A 20,428-nucleotide genomic window follows, 5' to 3' on the forward strand; every position below is an offset into this window, starting at 1 on the left:
AGGCAGTTACTACGCCTTTCTTTTCCTCTAAAATCACAACGAAGACGCACAATGGCCAATTTAGGAATCAGCGTTTCCGCAGCCCATTCGCATCTTTCGGTGGCAGATGGGCTTTCTTCAGATGCCTGCTAGAGACTCCGGGCCATTTCTTTCATGGGCATGGCGTTGCACCGAACGGGCGAAGGCGTTCCGTGGACTCCCTGGCAGCTCTGCAACACACAGTTGGGTTCCGCTCTTAAAGGCGAAGCTTTAGCGTCCTCCAATTTATTTGTTCCGCATTGTTAAATTTGTTTCTCACTATTCAGCGAGCCTGTAATATATAATGCAGTTGTATATTATACCTATGTAAGCCCGGAATGTGTGGTGTGTTTGCGCGTTCTACTTTGCTAGCGTAGATGCTCCTGGACATGCGCTAGTTACCGAGGTTTCCCGTTTAGTGTTTTTTGTTGTGTGTGCGCGATGCGCAATATTGCTTAAAACATTCTTTGGGCCTTGGCTGGTTGGCCAATGATTTTATTTTGTAAGCTACATTAACTTAATTCGGCTACGTCGTTAGAACAGAGGTGGTCGGTCCTCTGTCGCTGGCGTTCTTTCAATCGAAGACTGCTCTCCTGGTCACCTACTGCAAGCACCCCGAGCCTTGCTGTTCGTGCAGCTTTGTCGTCAGACGCTGCCACGTGCTTCAAACGCCTCTTGGACGCTATACGTAGCTGCGAGCCACGTGCAGCACTCATGGATCCCGGGCGTGTTCATTTGAGGCGAAAAAGAGTATTTGCGCAGCAACGCCCTGTCGTACTTGAGCTATCGAAGCGCAGCTCAGAGCCTCATCGCTTGGTGGAAATGAGAAGGAGCCGTCGAACTAGACACGTATAAATGCGCAGTCTGCTCCATTCAGTTGTAATTAATTGACAGGAAGGATATCCGCCGAAACGATTAGCCTCGATGTGCATTTCAGTGATTGCCTGGATGCCTATATGTTTCGGCTGGTGGAACAAAAATCTTTAGTATAGAGCGATGGCCGACTGTCAGATCCCTGATGCGCAGCGTTCCAGGAGCACCAAGCTGTTGTGCACCTTAGTGTGTGACTTAGCAGTTGAGGTATACATGTTAGGGAAGGAATTAAACGCCCAGCTAACGCCTTTGTCGCGTTGTGCCTCCATCCAAATTATCCGGAACGCAACGTCGCATGTAGTGCATAAATAATATTCTTCTCAATTCAAAATCAGCTAAGGCACAAACGAAAAGCCATATTTCGGTCGGGCCTTATAGCGATGCCACGTGAGTAAGCTTCGTTGCTGTTGCCTCTCTGCTGCTGTGCCCTGTCTCACTTCATCGAACGGAATATCATTCCTTTTTGTGGTGCAAGTTGGTTTGGTTTGGTTTGATTTATGGCGTTTAATGTCCCAAAACGACTCAGGCTATTAGGGACGCCGTAGTGAAGGGCTCCGTAAATTACGACCATATGGGGTTCTTTAAGTGCAATGACATCGCACAGAGCACGATCCTCTAGAATTTCGCCTCCATGAAAATTCTACCACCGTGGGCGGGATCGAAACCGCGTCATTTGCGTCATTAGCCGAGCTCCATAACCACATAGCCACCTCGGCGGATGAGGTGCAAGTTGTGTTATCCCTTGAAGGAAAAAAAACGCGTGTTCTGAACGTCAGCGCTCGTGTACTGGTGCCATGCAGTTGCCTCCCGATATATGGTCCTTTTGTCCTGCTTGCATTTTAAAAGTGACGATAGTGTCTTTGTTCTTTGCCGGAAGGCTTCGAGTCGATGAGGCGAGGATATATACCTAAGCGGCCTCGCCCTTGACTTGTCTAAAACACCACTGCACTGAGCGGGCATCGCTGTAGCTCAGCGGAGTATTGTGGAGCCAGATGTAATGTATATCTAGTAGCTTCTTTTAAATCTAGCGATAATGCTACAACTCTGAACTTTAAAACTTTTGGGGTTCGAATAACAGCGGAAAAATCACACAGGGACAAACTGTTTAACGATAACAAAAACATTGGCTATATTCAAGAGGCAATACACACGTCTTCTTCCGACGACTTTTCTTTTTGCACTGGCCCCGTCCACACGCTTTTTCACCCTCAATGTCTTCGTTTCCGTATTTCTTTACACCAGATGGACAGAAAGACCGGCGATCAAGCACCTCCGCCCGCCGGTCGCGCTCGCGGCCGTTCGCGCGGCAGGGCACGGGCTGTGGTCGTACTGCCCGGAGCACAGGCGGCACCTACGGTGCCTCAATTTCCTGCTGCCATGGCGCCGCCAGCGGCTTTGCCAAGGACGCCTGGTGTTTTGGGGCCTGCGACGGTGCCCTTGCCGGTGCCTTCGGTGGCGCCGTCGATGCCCGCCCTCGACAGCGTGGAGGGCCTGTCGTTCTCCATCGACAGCATGGCCATCGGACACGGGGCGCACCTCCAGCAGATGGCGGCGATGGCCCCTTCAGCTGTGGTACCGCAGGTAAGTTATCTCTTGTTTACAGCGACAGATCTTAAAGGGCCGTTGCCTATGTTTTAGGCCAAGGTCTTTGTGGTTTAACGTCTCAAAGCGCCTGAGGCTATGAGCGCAGTGAAGGGCTCCGGAAAGTTTGGCGACCTCGGGTTCTTTAATGTGCACTAACATCGCACAGTACACGGGCCTCTAGAATTTCGCGTTCATGGAAATTCGACCATGGCGGACGGGATCCAACCCGCGTCTTTCGGGTCAGCAGCCGAGCTCCATAACCACTGGGCACCGCGGCAGCACTCCTGGGTTTTGCGTCGTAGTAGTAGTAATTCGCAACTGAAATATGGCTGTCCCGGAAAACCGTCCGAAGAGCTGTTACCGTAGACAGGGGAGGGTGAACGCGGAATGTGCAAAGTATTGAGAGAGCGGAAGAATATGCAATCGGAGTCAATTTATAACAACACCTGTTAAAGGCCCGTTAACTGGGATTCGCGTCGTAGTGCTACTCAAGAACTTAAAAGCGTTGCTCTGAACTAATCGCATATGCATGTCGCTCTCAAATTCTTTAACTCTAGACAATGAAATAAAGATAAACCCTCAGTTGGCCCTCAATCCGCCATTTCACAGTGGTGACAAAGAAGACAACTTGCCAAAGTTCGCCCGTATACAATAAACGTCTTAGCGCATTAATCTAATGACGAGAAGATGCTTCAACTGGAAATGGAGCTTTTCTACGCTAAGATGGTGCCGTGGTGCGCAGATGTCACCTTTGCCATGTTTTCGCGGGCAAAATGAAGAGACCTCCTTTCCTGCGGTCCCAGCATGGCCAGAAATCGGCCTAACTGTCACCGTGCCGGGGGTATGCACGGCCTCACTGAGGTCGTCGTATAGGTCCGCCGGGATTGTTCGCTTTGGAAGACAAAGAATAGCATATCCACATTGCCCGTGTATATTGTGTATACTGATGCTGGGGTAACTGAGTGAATGACTGTATGGTGTGCACAGCTGGGGTTGTTTCCAGGTTTTAAGCATTAGGAGATTGACCGTATGGGCTGGAGGTGTATATGTGAGACGTGAGCGTGTGGCGCTGTACACATAATGCTTGTTGTAGCGCCCAGTCTGTGTGAATATAAGACCACCGCCTCATTGTACGCCACCGTCTGGTTGCGGCATGGAGTTGTGTGATGTGTCGCGCGTACAAGCCGCCTGTCTTCGTCTAGCCTTGATGTCATGCGATGGGGGAGGGGACAAACTCCAGGTTAGATGAGACGGGGGTTGGTAACGTGATGAGAGAGATCGAATGGGGAAAGGCTGAATTGATGAAGTAGCCAAGCGTCCCTTGGAAGGCGCCGGATAATTATGCAATTTGTCGTTTCCGGAGAACGCCAGGAAGGCAGGTAAGAGGTAGGAAGAGACCTTTGTCATGTAGTCTGATTTTGACTGGGGAGGTGGAGAGAAGCTTCGTGTAAGTTGTTTAGGTAGAAGCGAGCCATGTGAGTTGTTGCTGTGTAAGGAAGATTTAATTCACTCATAGCATGAAGATAGCTAAAGTCATAGTTATACATAAAGGAGGCCGGCGTGACTACATAAACAAATTGCCCTCCTATCGCAGTATTTCCTGTGTCCTCAAAAATTATAGATCGCCTCCTGAAAATGCGGGAGACGAGAGGATTGATGACTTTGAGAATGTTCGCGACCATTGATTTCAGGCTGGTTATGCCTTGCGTTATGCACGAAATTTGTTGTTTGCATGATGCCAAACACACCTTAAATGCGGCTCATTGCTGTTCGAGGCAAGTACTTGATGAAGGGTGGTTGGATGAAGTTAGCTTGGGTGGTACAAGGACAGAGAGAGGGCCAGGATGGTTCCTGGCTGAGGATGACACCTGGCTGAGCAGTTGTTGACTTGGGCCTCCCGCACTAGAACAAGGTGAGCTTTCCAATCAATGAACGTGGGATTGGATGGTAAGACCTCAGCTGCTGTCCGCTTGTTCCGCGGCGCGGGTGTTGGATGTGATCGGGAAGGGGATTGCGGTGAGGTTATTTGCAGTGGAAATCGTTCTAGTCTGGCCCAAGTTTCTGTATGACGGAAGACCCAAGTTGCCGTATGAGGCAGGTCGAGTGTCGGTGCCCCTTCCGATCTGTGTCCAGGGGAGGATGGGGCCGGAGTGCTATGGAGTGAGGTAGGATGAGGTTGTGGCTTTTGCGCGTCAAAATGGGTGTCGGTTGCAAGGATACGGTCCAGCGTTCAGCGAAGATGACATCAGTGACTATAGGCCACCTGTATACAAACTCGGTCCTTCGCTGTCGGACAGAGCACCTTGTATTGAAAGGGGGTGGTCCCCTCCGATGTGGTAGCACCACGGGGTGCAGGGATGCGGCGCTTGTTCAGGAAGGGTGGCTGCACAAGTGCAGCTGCGACAGAAAGTTGTTCTTAGCCTTTTAATATTAGATGCCCACACTGTAGGCACTTTTCGCGTATTAGAGCCTCAGTTTGATGTGGTTGGCAGTCATACTGCTCGGACCTGTTTCCGGCAGTCAAAAAGATTAGGAGTGTTTTAACATCTGTGCGTGTCTGATGTGAGGGTTGTACGGGTTGTTGCAGTATTAAACATCACCTCGTTGATCACCTCAACAGTAGTATGAGTTAAGGCGTAAGCCTATCTTCGCTCATGAGTGCCGTGGACGGATGTCGTGGACGGAAATTTTTAGCACGAACTGTCAATCTTAAGTTGTGTGGTAAATAAATGTAAAAAGCTACGCAACAGTTCACAAGCAGTTAAAGTATACGCAATGAAATAAGATAGAAATGGTTAAAATATATACAGAGAAATAAAAACAAAAATTAAAAATTACAAAAATGAAATAGTAAAAGTTAACAGAAATGACGAATAATAAAAATATTGAAAAATAGAGGGATAGTTGATTTTTGACATAATGAAATGACGAAGCAACTGTCTCACATACATCGGCGCACACACTAACACGCTGTAAGGGAAGTGATAGAGGGAGTAGAAGAAGAAAGGAAGTAAGAGGTTCCATTAGGAGATCTCCGGAATAATATTTACCAGCCTGGGATCTTTAACTTGCACCGACTTCGCACAGCACAGAGGCGCCTTTTGCATTTCGCCTTCACCGAAACGCGACTGTCCATGACTAATCGAACCAGGGTACTCCGGCAAGATAATCGAGCGCTCTATTCGCTCAGCCACCGCTGCGGATGAAAAATGGAGGGAAGAAACAGAGGACAGGGGAAGGGTTTCGTAATTGCGCTCTTAAGCAGATTTAGTGCATTCTTGTAAATTTAAGTATATTCGTATTGTGTGCGCCAGCTTTGTGTGCAAAGCTGTCTCCCCCCTTTTCTCTTTATGTCTGCTTGCAGCAGTTCCAGTTTGCAGCGGCCGTCACACCGGCCGAGAATGGCGACTGCGGCCGCCCAGAGACCCGGCGTCGCCGCGACGAGTTCGCCGTCATCGAAACGCGGCCTGTGCAGATCGATAACAAGAGGGGCACTTCGGGCAGCCCGATTAAGGTTCTGGCCAACTACTTCCGGCTGCTTTCCATGCCCCAATGCTGCATACACAAGTACCACGTGGAGTTCACGCCGACGGTGGAGTCTAGTCGCATGCGGCGCGCCCTGCTCGTGGACTTCATGCACATGTTCGATAAGTGCCTCGTGTTCGACGGCATGTCTGACTTGAAGTCGCCCAAGCGGCTGGACCAGGACATCACCGAGGTAATATCGCAGCGGCGCACCGACGGCGTGATCACCTGCGTCCGCTTCAAGTGGGTCCAGGAACTGGCCCCGTTAGACCCGGAGCTGCTGCGCCTGTTCAACACGCAGATGCGCCGCAACCTGGAGCGCCTGGACTTCGTGCAGATCAACCGGCACTTCTTCGACAGGCGCGCTGTGGCGAGCATACCTCAGTACGGGCTCGAGCTGTGGCAGGGGCTCGTCGCGGCCATCGGTCAGTACGAGTCGGGCGTCATGTTGGTGACGGACACGCTGTACAAGGTGCTGCGTCGCGACAGCGTCTTCGACCTCATGTCTCAGATCCAGCACGTCCCGAACTACAAGGACGAGTGCGTGAAACGGGTGGCCGGCTGCATTGTGATGACACCCTACAACAACAAGACCTACAGGGTGGACGACATTGACTGGGACAAGAACCCGGCCTGCACCTTTGAAACCAAGGAGGGGCCCAAGACATATGCCGACTACTACCGGGTACGTGTTGCTACTAGTGCCATGTTATAGGTTCTGTGCAAAGTGGTGAATTAACTGATGGCGTGGTCATCATCACATCAGATAGTTCTTCCAATGTATTATGCCAGGAGGGTCCACTCGGAAGTGGTCCCCGAATTTTTCCAACTTTGTCTCTTTACCTGGCTCAGCCGCCTCTGACTGTATCACGTTTTCCTTCCTTTGATGTCGTTTTTCTGTGCCAAACAACTAGCTATCTGTTATTGAGATCATTTCGTTGCCTCACAAACATTTATCCATGTGTTGCAAAGCCCAGTGTATGTGAGAGTTCGTGCGCTGAGCAGTATAGCTGCAGGTACGACCGACACCGTCTGTCTTTGGGCGATGCCTTGTGCAGGACCATTACGAGAAGCGCATTCGCGACATGCGCCAGCCCCTGCTGGTGTGCCGTCCCAAGGAAAAGGATTTGCGCGCCGGCCGCACGCAAAACATCTACCTGGTGCCGGAGCTGTGTGTCCTGACGGGACTCACTGACGAGGTAGGCAGTTGGTTCGAATGTAGTGCTGTTTGACCTTTTCTACAGCGGCCGCTGTTTATAATGGGTCTAACACCTGTTTTTGTGACTTGGCCGTAGATGTCCGCACAGCCTAGAGGGGGGGGGGGGGTTAAGGAGGAGGAGGGAGGGATCAGGGCATTGATGCGCCACACGGCGAGCTTGAATACTTGCAAATACTACGCAGTGTGGTGTAGAGGATGAGGTGCAGCGGCACGACGAAAAGGGGCTCTACAGTGACGGCGCGGTGCGGAAAGCGGAAAGTGTGCTATGTTGAACAGCGTAACAGTCAACCTTCGTTCTCTTTTAATGCGCGGCATACCTAAACGTTTGTCAATTTGTCAAATGACAAACCTCATGGCAATTCTAATCTTCCAGCCATAGAGCTAGGAACTATAGACCAACAATGCCTATATGGCTGTTCGAAACGTATACGGCTGTTTGTCTCTTTTTTGCCAGCGTCAGCTGTTAAAGTGGCAGGTGATATATAGATGTAGTTTGGCCATAAAGCCCTGCATTCTACCGCGTGATCTACAACAGCGTCAGCCTTAGGAGCTTAATGCAATTCAATTCAATTGTTACCTGCTTAACACAGTTGACAGGTTGCGGATTGCAAGGAGGGAAATCCAGCTTTTCGCATAAGCGGAGAGGAGGAGGGCAAGTAGGAGAGGAACGGCAGAGAATGTGGGAGGTGATAGGTCGCTAGATCAGATTTCACTTATTCATATGACCACGGCTGCAGTCGGATACACCTCAAGAACGAAGCGGCTTCTGCCCGTCAAAGGTTTTCCTTCCAGCCAACAGCGTCGGCCGATTCTCATGACAATGGAGTGAGCGGCTCCACAGTGCAGTGAGGAGAATATCCCTTTTTTATCTGCGACTCCTTGAATTGTCACGCAAAGAAGGTTGTGAGAACCACCGGCCAACGCCAGTGGTCGCAAGGGGGCCCTGGAACGGAGGAAAACCGCATTTTTCTACCGCTTATGATTGACAAAGTAGATTCCAGGGTCAAATGCAGAGCTAAACGAAAGGAATGACAGCTTTCGCTGATTAAGTGGTTAAGCTTTTCAGGGTAGCTCTGCTTAGTGAGCTTTTATAGAATAAGTGCCACCAGTTGCTTACAGGATAAGAGCCAGGAGAGCGCTCGGGACAACGGGAACATAGCTGTCGCAGTTCATTTTTACCATCTGCCACCGTCATTCGCGATGTCGTCTATCGAATGCGCCGGTCTGCTCTGCTGAAGTACCAGTCGTCCTGTTTAGGGTAGAGTGCGTCTGCTGTGAATGTTATGCTACCCCACCCTCCGCGGTTGGCCTGTGGTTAGAGCGCTCGGCTACTGAGCCCTAAGACCTGGCCTCAAGGCTGCGCGCTTCAATGTCGGCGAAACGTGGAACGTGTCCATGTACTGCGCGATGTGAGAGGGCGTTAAAGAATCCCGGGTGGTCGACATTAAATGCGGAGCTTAAACTCCCTCAATTTGCGATTGATATTTTGCTTCGTGGCGTGGACACTTGAGGGTGTATTCCGAAAGTGTCCACGGAACGGGCAGGTTCACTTCGGTACGCGCCGATTGATTCCAGCCCGAAACGCGGCCGTGACAGCTGCGTGGCGACACCTGACGTGTTTTTCAGGTTACGTGATATTACTATCATATTGCCCTTGTACTGCGTCAATATTAGGGTTATGGCATCAAGGATGGAACACGCGGACGCTGTTAGACACCCAGGTGATTTAAATTATTTTAATCCCACTATTACGGCATCCCTCATGGCTTGTGTTGCTATGGGATGTTAAACCCCAAATACCGTACTCTTCCGTTTTAGTCTGGAAACACTATTATGATGGGTTATCCTGGAGCAAGATCTTGCGCTGTTTGTGGCTTTGTGCCATCACTGCCGACGGTGCCGCTATCATTTACAGACCTAGCGCCACCGCTTGGCCAATTCTCTCAGGCATAAAGCGTCACCAGCGCGCTCCGCCGTCCCTGCTCACAGCGCGCGACAGCCATCAGGGTCGGAGTCACATGAGCAACCGCTCATGCCGTGCCGTGTCTTTTCATGCAGTTGCATCTGAGTGGCTAGGGTTTACGCAGTTCTGCTTTTCCACATTTATAGAATTTAGGCGAAAATTCTCCGTCATTTTTATTCGCGCATGACCACATAAATTCGTTATTCTGTTATATGCATCGAGACTATTCTAGCGCATCTTCCAGGGCGTTTCAATCGGCTCTAAATTTCCCCACTAGACGCCGGCTGATTTCTCTGCTCGGCATCGGCCGCCGTTTTGGTTGAACAGGCGAAGCCCGTCTTAAGTTTCCTCGATGGCGTTTCGACAGAGGCAGCAGTGTCCCTATCGGACAACGCTGTATTGACGCCTCAAATGTACTGTCTCTCTCTAAGCAAGCAAAAGGCGACAGTTTCTAGAGTACCCCTCCAATATAAACTTTTACGAGCACTTCGCAGGCGTTATGTTCCGCGGTGGTAAGCATCCGGAGCTTCGCTCTCTTTCCTCCCACCCCTCGGGCGAAGGAGAGGTGCTTTGTTAGGTCACATAAGTGCTCGCTCTCCGAGTCTGTCAGTAGCTTCAAGCGTGCTACGCTGTATCCGTATCGACGTATTACCCGTGAAGCTTGCTTCCTTACAATGCGTGGCGTACTCGTGGGTGTGCTACGAGATATTCCTTCAGCGTTTTCCGTGATTGGTACGCGTTAACCGAAACGTTCACGATAAGCCGCTGCGCCGTGATCGGGCATCAATATATGAGGCTCAATGGAAGCGGAGGCGGGAAATATCGTGCTGCAACTTCCTAAGCACACGTATTGCTCATGCGAGTACACCCTGAGCTGACTTGACAAGGTTTTACTGCATTACGAAATGGTACTGCAAAATGCATAGGACTTTTTATCTACTGAAAACCTGAAATTATTATTGAAAGGATGGAAAGCTGAATTGGGGGTTTGTGCATCTTCTTCATAAGGTTTTGGTCCCAATTGATTTGAAGGCGCTACAAACGTTTTTGGAGCAACGGTCTTGGGGACGGGAAGGTGTCAGCATCTTTTACGTCCCTTGTAGAACCATAAAGTGCGCCCAGTTTAAGCCATGCCCACATGGTTGTATGCACTTGGTGGCAACTTGCAGAATACGGACCCAGCGCTGTGTCGTGGTCGCTAAGAGTACATATGTGCTCCTACAAAATCTAGTTTGCGCTATTTTTAAAACTGGTTTAGAATATAATGGGTATACGGGCCTTCCGGGACCCGACCGAAAATCATTGGCGAACTCTGAACCATTGGAGCTACCCAGAGAAGTGCCGCTGTCCGCAAGCCGCGTGGCTGACTGGTTATGGTGCTCGCCTGCTGACCTGAAAGACACGGGCTCGATCCCTGCCGCAGCGGTCGCATTTCGATGGAGGCGAATTTGTGGAGGCTCGCGTACCGCGCATTGTCAGCGCACGTTAACGAACTCAAGGTGGCTGAAATTATCCGAAGACCCTCCACTACGGCGTCCCTCATAGCCTGAGTTAATTGCTTAGGGGCGGCCATAGACCGCAAACCGCAATTGCTGTCTAATGGGCCCATAATTCCCTCGCAGATGCGGGCCAACGTGACCGTGATGCGGGACATGGCTCAGCACACACGCGTGGAGCCTTCCAAACGCTGGCGGAACCTGCTCGTGTTCATGGAGCGCATCAACAACAACGAGGCTATCCGCAACGATATGGACCGCTGGGGTATCCGATTCGACGACTCACTCGTCAAAATCGACGCCCGCGTGCTGCAGCCCGAGAAGGTGATGCAGGGCAGCAACACGTACCGCTACAGCGCGGCCACGGCCGACTTCTCGCGCGAGACGCGCGACCGGCCGCTGCACGTGGCCGTCGCCGTCGAGTCGTGGATTGTCCTCTGCCACCGGTGCGAGGAGGCCAACGTGACACAGTTCGTGCGCACCCTGATGTCCGTGTGCCCGCCCATGGGCGTCAAGATCAGGCAACCGCGCCTGGTGCTGCTGGACGACGACCGGCCCTCAGGCTTCGTGTATGCCCTGCGCCAGCTTGCCAGTGGGGGCAATATTGAGCTGGCTTTGATTGTGCTTCCCAACAGCCGAAAGGACCGCTACGACATAATCAAGAAGGAGGCCTGCGTCGACCTCGGCCTCCACACACAGGTCAGCCGAGGCTATTGTTCTTTGTCGCCCGAAGTGGGGAGCGAGATACAGTAAAAACTCTGGATTCACTTTCAAGACTTATCACGAGTCTGTTTTTGTATACTGTAAGATGACCAGTGTACAGGAGGCCTGTGGCTTCGTCAAGTGGTCTTCATGACAGCTTTTTCTGCAGAACTCTGGCATCCTGTATATTGTATTTGATTGTATTATTATGATCATTACAGAGCACCGAGCCCAGCTTTCTTGAAACACAATTGCAATCAGTTGGAATATGTGTTCCCTTTGCCCTTTGTAAGGAAAATAGGGAAATGGTGTGGTGTGCTTTTTCAGGACTCAAATAATTTAGAATTAGCTCATTTCAGTTGTTCTTCGGTTTGTTTCGTTTGTATAAATGGAGGCTCCAATGGGCCATAACTGGCGAGAACGCTGTGCGCAAAGAGAACAATCACTTCGTTTCACGTGGTGAGCACCGAGCAATTCTCTGGCCAAGAGCTTCACTGTCCAGTTGGTCGTGCTGTAATCTGTATTACTGTCAAGATGATCTGTCTTTCTGTTGTTGCCAGGAAGAAAGAAAAGGAAATTGCACAGGCCTGCTCACTGGCTCAAGCCGAGCCACAATCGCTACCACGTGCAGATAGTAGGAGAGTTGAAAGATGGGATAGGAAGACAGGATAGTAAAGACGCGGTAAAGACAAGGGCGATCCCGGAGGTAGTGCCATACCGGGCCAACCGGTGTTGGGAGTGAAGGATCCTTCAAACTCTCCGCCACATTTCCAAAAATAAGTCCAATTGGACCCGTAACAGATACTCTACGGGGTCCGGACATCGATACAAGATTAGCTGTTGCCTCTTTTCCCTGCGCTGTAAACACTTACGCCAGGAACGATGCGAGGGTTGTCTAGGTGTGAAAGTTGGTCGACGTGTATGTAAGTGTTAACGTAGCAAGGAGTTGTAGGGTCAGATAAGGCAAGTAGACTGAGGAAAGCAAAGTCATGGCAAATGCAGTACAGTGCATAATGGTGACGATGGCCCTCATTGTTTTCTGTACACTTTCCAGGTTATCCTCGCTCGCACCATCGGCAACCGCAGGAACATCCACTCGGTGGCCACCAAGGTGGCGGTGCAGCTTAACTGCAAGCTGGGCTGCGAGGCCTGGTGCCTGGAGATCCCGCTGGTCAGCACCATGGTGATCGGCTACGACACCTACCCAGACTCGAGCACGCCCAATCGCTCTGCGGGTGCCTTCGTGGCCAGCATTAACAAGAGTCTGACGCGCTGGTACCAGCGCGTCTGCTTCCACGACACCCACGAGGGGCTGGCCAAATCACTCCCTTCGCTGCTGCGCGATGCACTGCGCAAGTACTCGCAGTGCAACGATGGTGCCTCTCCCGACCGCATCATTTTCTATCGCGACGGGGTGTCCGACGGACAGATCCCCCAGGTGAGCGTTTATCGTGGTACTCTGTTTACCTGCAGTTTTAACGCGACAGCGTCAGGGGCCTCGTTACCCAGGACACCCGGCGTTATAGTTGTGAGCGAAAACATTCTCCGCCAACGCTGCCCCAGTGTTCGACTTTAGGTGTTAGCAACGGGAGCTCTGTATTTGCATCGGCGTGCTCAGCAAACGTTAAGAGTAAATACGAACGTTCGCGAATGTTTCGTTTCCGGAAACATCCCTTCTGAGACGCAAGCAGCGCCGTCTACCTCATGGATTTTGCACTACTGTTGCAGTTTATAGCCAGTTTCGCTATATCAGGTATATTTCCTCGTTATGTGAGATAATGAATATTTAAACGTGTGCAGTACAACAGGATGAATCGTTTGACACCAACCGGGACCCCTTCCGACAGGCGGTTCGGCCGCAATTGTCGCCTGAACATCCTTGGACTGTACGGTTTGGGACGAGAAGGTCGTCGCTGCGAATCTCGCACGTGTTTTGGGCTTCACCTCAATTTTCAGTTTTGTCCTCCGGAATGTGTCGTCATTTGGCACCACTATTAACATTCTCCATCAAGCTGGTGGCCCCTAGAATGTATTCAAATGATGGCGCAATACTAGCACTTATATAATGAGTCGAAAGTATAGGTATCTATTCGGGCGCTACGCACACACTTTCGCTGTAATGTACCGTGGTCACGTGGTAACTGTTTTGGTGAATTTGACTTTCATTGCATACGGACGCGTCCTTGACAAACGTAAGTAAAGTCACGAGCCTGACTCTGGCAGGTGGTGCCCACAGAGCAACCCAGGAGGCAGGTGGGCCATCTAGTTCACGTGGCCTTGAGGCGTCGTCGCAACCTGCCTACCGGATAAAGAGCAAGCTACCCATCATCGCAGATGGCAGTTAATGATTGGTTGCTCGAAAAGAGAAACATGGGGCGCAGAAGGGCGCAGCCACGTTTCTCACTGCTTAACCGCTGCACCACTGCGCCAGGATGGGTATGAGGAGTGCCATGTTTCTATGAAAGTATAAAATGACCTTCTGCATATATGGGAATCAACCTTTTATGCTTTCGCGTCATATCGTTAAGGCGGAGCTTAAATGTTCTCTCCAATATTTGTACCGTGACCATTGAACTGTAATGTTATTTCTTGGCTTTACGAATGCCGAATCTTTCTAGTTTTTGCCCATCCTTCCTGGACCATTCGACATCTGCAGTATTATGTAAATATAGTCAAATAATGTAGGTGCATGAGTAGTGTAATTAAGGTTCGTAGTGCAGGCATTTTGCGCTGTAACTGCAGTGGTGGCGAACATGCGAGATTTCCGGAGCCCTTCAGTATGGCGTCCCTCTTAGCGTAACTCTCTTTGTTACCTTAAACCCATGTAATCCATGAACCATAAACATCCAAATACAAGCGAATCAGGTGTACAGATAAGCTGCCTAGCTAAATTGTAATCGCTTGCTACATAACTTTTGTGGTTATTCGGATAGGCTCAATGAGAGATACGTAGCTGGCCGATGCTAAGGTCATCCCCTCAAAACATTTCAGTAGAGTTTCTCTCGACTTTCAGCAGAAATACATCGAAAGTCTACTACTGTCAGCAGGAGTTCTTGGCAGGGGGTGTCAGTTCTTAAGAGTTTTCAACATTTACTGGTCGAGAAGCACACCCACCTTCTGTTTGCACTTTCAGAAAATCGAATTTCGAAGGCGTGACTATGGCCTGGTACATGGCACCGTATGGCCTCAAAAACTAATTTGCTTGTATGGTGCTGGCGTCCCATCATCTTATCTCTCCCGCCTGAGCAGGCCATTTAACGTCGCAGAAAGAATTTGTCTAACCATCTATCTAGATAATAACATGATTGACCTGTTTTGTGGCGTTTGTCATCACTGGTAATAAATACATGGGCGCGACGATCCATTGCATCTCGGCAAGCATTTCGCGGGTTGCTAAAATGACCTGGCGAGACAGACTTCGTCATATTGGCTCTGTAAAACTTCAAGTTATTGATAAATGTTTGCTATAGCGTGTTTCGTAGCTGGGAAGAAAAAAAAACATTTTGGAGCGATCAGTTGGAGTGAGGAAATATGACAGCATTCTTCTTTGCCTCACCAGTATATTTCTGTTTTCATTTTATTATAATTATATTTCTATTCCAATTCTGAGTCCATTGACTTCCACTACCAAGTCTACTCCAGTTGTTTTCTACGCAAAATCTGAGATTGCGGCGAGTCCTCGTACCACTACCGGCGCAGTGCGAGAGTGGTTATGCGATATCCCTTACAAAAATTTTCTATAGATAGTCTATAAACATGTTATAGAGACTGTTGTTTCCTAAAGATATATATGTTTTGTCTATTCATACTCTATAGGCAGTCTACAGAAAAAAAGTCAACTAAATGTGTATGGTCATAAACATATAGAATGTGTATAGACTGCCTATATGATTAATATTGCCTACAGACTTTTCTCTAGCATTTGTCCACAGAGTCTATAGACATTATAGACAGAAGTCTATGAACAGGCCATAGCATTTGTCCATAACCAGTCTATAGACTTTATAGACAAAAGTCTATGGTCAGTCTATTGATTGTCTAAAGGAAATTTTTGTAAGGAATACCTCTACACAGGAAGGTGGCCGTTTCGAACAGAGCCACCGGTGGAGAGCCACGTTGTTCTTCCCGACCTATGCCAGAAGGAGTGGATCCAGGAAGCTTCAATTTCGCACACACCGTTCTTTGTTAGGCTATGTATTCTGAGCATGGGTCTGCTGCTTATCCTCATTCATCGACCCACGTCTTGCTCCTCTCCCCTGCAAGGGGACAGTTGACAGGTGGAGGGTGGAGAGAGGGAAGCCCCTTTAAGGTGGGTGCTTCACGTAGACAACTGCTGGCGAGTTTTCCCGTTCATGGCCCATTTAATTCTATCACATTAAAAAAATTGGAGAGGACACGTAAGCTTCGCTTTAACGGTGTAACGCGACAGCGGAGTTTGTTAGGCTCTCCATTCTCAGCAGTTTGACACCTTTGAACGCCTTTTTATTTTTCAATTGTTTCAGATAAATAATTGATCAATTACACATCCTATATTGTCTTAATTAGCATTGTCAAGCATTAGCTGATCATTCAGAGAAATTTGACGTCTTTGAACACCGCTTCTTACATTTTATTCTTTTCTTTAATATACCAATTTTTCAAATAAACTCAATTATTTCATTAACTCCTCATCGCCTATCCCACACCAGTGAATCGTCGATCGGTAGAACCGCAAATTGGCTTGATAGGAGTTTTTACACAGCCCGATTATAAAACGCCGGGTATAATTCCTGCCGCGAGCTAAGCTCGAACTTAGTACATTTATGCTTCGCGAAACGCTGAATCATAAGAGACAATCCGGAACATTGTGCGGAAAACGCTTGGCACGGTAAGATATGTTTTACGCAGCCCCAAATATTTTCGACACGAGGGGCCGAATACGACGACGCCTTTTCGACCGAACGAGATGTATACTCAATCGTCTAAAAACGTTTGGCACTGAGCGTACCAAAGCTGCATGAAAGCTGCGAGATATGGTGTAGTGGAGGGCACGAGGATAATTTAGACCACCGGTGGCTCATATTTACAAGCTGTTCTTTAACTTGCATTTACATTGCAAACTACGCGGGTATTTTTACATTTCGTGTCCGCTGGAGATGATGCGGCCTGCGTGTTGCAAGTGTGATGAAGCAGGAAAGTGCAGTAGTGGACCACGCTTAACTTTTTGGCGAGGCGTTGTAGTGATTACAGAAAGCTATTATTCCACAGTAAACTTCGACTTTCTTCAAGACGGTAACTTTTTATCGCAAGGCTTGCTGAATTTCGCACTAATAGAATAGGATTAGGAATCAAGAGGCTGGAGCTCTGAGCATCTGCCATGTACGTACGCAATGATTTGATTCCCGGAAGTTCCGAATAGCATGAGAAAATGTGCAGATATTTGAAATTTGGCAGATGGCACCTGCGTGGGCGGCCCATTTTCCATGAGGATGTCATCATGGCTAGAAAGTATGTGACAGGCATGCGCGTCTTGCTGGAGACCAGGTTCGCGGCAATACAGTGCGGTACTCGAAAGTTTTAGCATAATGTTTTTGGTGGTTTCCACATGAGATGCCAGAGGCTGTATGATGTGCAACATGTAAATTCGATGTTGGAATCCCGAGCAAGTCGCGATAAGCAGATTCGACTTACGCGCGCGATTCCACCACGTTTCATCAATCTACACATACATGGCTGCCACTGCAGCTTGAGTGAAAGCTCCTGGTGAAGCTCCTGGTTACTATATGCCGCTAGCTGGAGCCCTGGGTAGCGCATGCGCAATTGGCTCCGGCTCGGTTTTTTTCGGTAATGGGTAAAAATAGCATGACATTTTTCGCGGTTTCGTGTCATTACGATCTTGTCATCACGACAACGTTCAGCATCAAAAAATCTCGCAGTGGAAATAATGAGGTGCATGTGGGGTAAATTATTAGAGCCAAAAATATTCAGCATCAAAAAATCTCTTGGGAAAATAATGAGGTGCATGTGGGGTAATTTATTAGAGCCAAAATATTCAGAAAGTGAGCGGGGCCGGGGCAAAAGTGGCGCGAAATTCAAAAACACCGCAAATGGGCGGAGCTAATGTGTACCGCCAAATTTGAAAAACCGGAATTTGAGACGGAGCGACGCATGACACCAGATTTGGAAACGAAGCGTGGCACAAAGTTTTTAAAATCAAAATGGGCAATGATGAAGCTTAATTTAGGCAATGAGTGGCAAAGAGGGGCGAGGAGGTGTCTGCTCACGAATTCCCCCAATGCGGGTGCTGCAGTGATCTTATAATCTTTTTTAACTGTGTTATAAATTGGCCGCACAATCCTCCGTTTTCAGTCCTGCACTTTTAACCTTATGTCACCTCTCTAGTTTTGAGCCACCAGTCGTCCAATCACTTTTTGGTAAGTTCCAATGCCCTCTGCTGTCAGCAGAAATGCACTGGCAGGTGGTGCTGGTGGCGGCAGTGGGCGCGACTGAAGCGTGTCTCGGGTGTGCGCGGCGCAGGTGATGGAGTGGGAGATCAATCCGATCGTGGCCTCGCTGCAAGGGCTCTTCCCTGGCGTGAACCACAAGCTGGCCTTCGTGGTGGTGACCAAGCGCATCTCGACGCGCTTCTTCCTGCCGAGCCGTGAGCACGTGACTAACCCGCCGCCGGGCACCGTGGTCGACAGCGAGGTGACGCGCCTCGAGCGCTACGACTTCTTCCTGGTGTCGCAGAGCGTGCGCCAGGGCACCGTGGCCCCGACCCACTACAACGTCGTCTACGACACGACGGGCCTCAAGCCGGACCACATGCAGCGCCTGGCCTACAAGCTGACGCACCTCTACTTCAACTGGCCGGGCACCATCCGCGTGCCGGCCCCGTGCCAGTACGCCCACAAGCTGGCCTTCCTGGCCGGCCAGTCGCTGCACGCGGAGCACAACCCGCGCCTCTCCTCTACCCTCTTTTACCTCTAAACTGCACCGTTCGTGGTTTGCCGACGTTCACCGGTGTGAGGAAGGTGGGAAGGGAGGTTTACGCCCTCTGCCTCCATCTGGACACCTGCGCACAGCATCTAAGGAGCACGGAAAGAAGCTAAGCAGGTGTGTGTGATCGACCACCGCATGTTCCTATGACAGTTCATGAACGAATCGCCGGCGTCTAATAGAAGCAGGGAGGGATTCAGCCTTAATATGGCTCTCTAGTAGGGGTTGATTTTTCAGGTGAAAACTCACTGGCGATGTGAAGGGCGTGTCAGATGATTGTGGAAAGGTTCATTCCTGAGGCTTTCGCTGTAGGAGGTGCTGCGTGGCAGCAAAGCTCACTGATTCAATGTTCATCTGTACTAGATGGCACATTGTTTTGCGCTTTACCGTAGGAGAGCAATGAATTCGATATGTTTTGTGCAATTTGAGTCCCTATTTTACTTTTTTCAAGATTCATTTTCAAAACCTCTGTGAGCTCTTAAGGTGACTGAAAGCCTGTTTTCTTTTCTCCGGAAATGGTGAGTAATGCATTGTGCTTCAATTAAATCTGCTTTATTTTTTCGTTTAGTTCAACATGCTTTATGTCACAACAAATTGGGGAACACTTTTCTTTCCACCAATGGTTTACTTTCTAATTTCTTGCTTTTCTTTTTCCCTTCATTGTGTGCCTTTTCTTGTCAGTACTTGGTTTTCTTTCCAAATTTGCCGTAGCAACTTTTTTGTTTGTTGTGTTGTCTTTACATGTTGCTTTGCTTTGAATTCGTGTTAAAACTTCATGATAATTCACGACACTATTTTTGTAATGTCCTTATTAGTTTTATATCTTAAGCAATGTGCAGCTGTACCATACTTTTGTCCTTATCGCTATTTTTAATGCTCAGCGAGTAAGAACCTAACCGTTTTTTCCTTTGTTTTCCTATGTCAAATGATGTGCTAGACATTTTTATGTACCTTCATTGCTTCACGTCATAATATGCTGTGCTACTCATGCTCCTTCCGTACCCATAATTTCTTGATTGTGTACATTGTAGACTTGGCCTATCACTGCATTTTGTGTTTGCTCCTAACCGAAATTTGTTTTTCTTTTGCGCAGATACTTGAATCTATTGTACATTTGTAACTATTGTCTTCATTATTCCTTGTTACTAGTTTCTGATCGGTGTTCGGTCTGTGTTCACTACTGTTTTGCCTTTGAGGGTATAAGGGCTTAGTCAAGCTGCGTACGCAGCTTTTTGCCTTATCTCCTCCATTATATGTAATGAAAGACCAATAAATATGGTCAGGCTTAAAAAAATGCTGTCAGTTTATTTGCTTTCAAAAGTTGTGCAAGCAGGTTTTTTGTTTTTGCATTGTCTTTAGACATAGGTTTGCTTTGAAGTTGTACTGAAACTTTTTGTATGTCAATGTTGTCATATGGTTCGCTTTCAGAAGTTGTTAACGCAATTTTTTGTTCTGTTGTCTTTGAATGTTAGTTTGCTTTAAATTTGTATTGGAAGTTTGTTTTTGTAAATGTCACAAAAACTTCACTGAAACTGATTTGGTTGAAGAAATTGTGCCATTACCATTTTGTAAATAAAGCCCCCTGAAGCCTGCGAGTTCCTGCATGAGAATGTGACAACAAATCCCATTTCTCTGCTTGCTGCTTTGCTTAGTCTCATAGTTGAAGGGACCATTTGGAACACTCATGCACTCAAGAGGGTTAACTTCATGTGTGAGAGTAAATAGGCGGACGGCAGCGGAAGCTCGGCCTTCAAAACAGAAGAATGGTGCTACATTAAGCAGTCTAAGGAACTGAAATTGCTTGGCTTGGAGTTTTTTTCATGCAGCATGTGGGCAATGAATTATCCTGCATAGATGTACATTGTCTTTAGATATTTTGATTTGAATTGCGACTGCAAACATCTTTATGAAAAACAGTGCTGCTGGTCTGGCTTGGATAGTTGCGTAATTTCATTATGGTATGCTCAAGAAAGCTCCCCGAATCCTTCCAGGTTTTTACATCTCGAATGTAATGACATTTCCCCGATGTCTCAGCTTAACGACTTAGTTTACGACATCGGTTTCAACGCT

General features: G+C 48.7%; 1 protein-coding gene across 1 annotated transcript; it reads left to right on the forward strand.

Moving 5' to 3' along the window:
- The first annotated feature begins 2,268 nt into the window (after positions 1 to 2,268).
- On the forward strand, positions 2,269 to 18,747 carry LOC144099135 (piwi-like protein 1). The gene is made up of 6 exons (XM_077632271.1): positions 2,269 to 2,472; positions 5,840 to 6,685; positions 7,059 to 7,199; positions 10,805 to 11,377; positions 12,435 to 12,818; positions 17,897 to 18,747. The coding sequence occupies exons 1-6, from the start codon at positions 2,269 to 2,271 to the stop codon at positions 18,347 to 18,349; spliced, it is 2,601 nt and encodes an 866-aa protein (XP_077488397.1). The 3' UTR covers positions 18,350 to 18,747.
- Positions 18,748 to 20,428: the final 1,681 nt, after the last annotated feature.

The sequence above is a fragment of the Amblyomma americanum genome, chromosome 1, assembly GCF_052857255.1.
Source record: "Amblyomma americanum isolate KBUSLIRL-KWMA chromosome 1, ASM5285725v1, whole genome shotgun sequence".
NCBI lineage: Eukaryota > Metazoa > Arthropoda > Arachnida > Ixodida > Ixodidae > Amblyomma > Amblyomma americanum.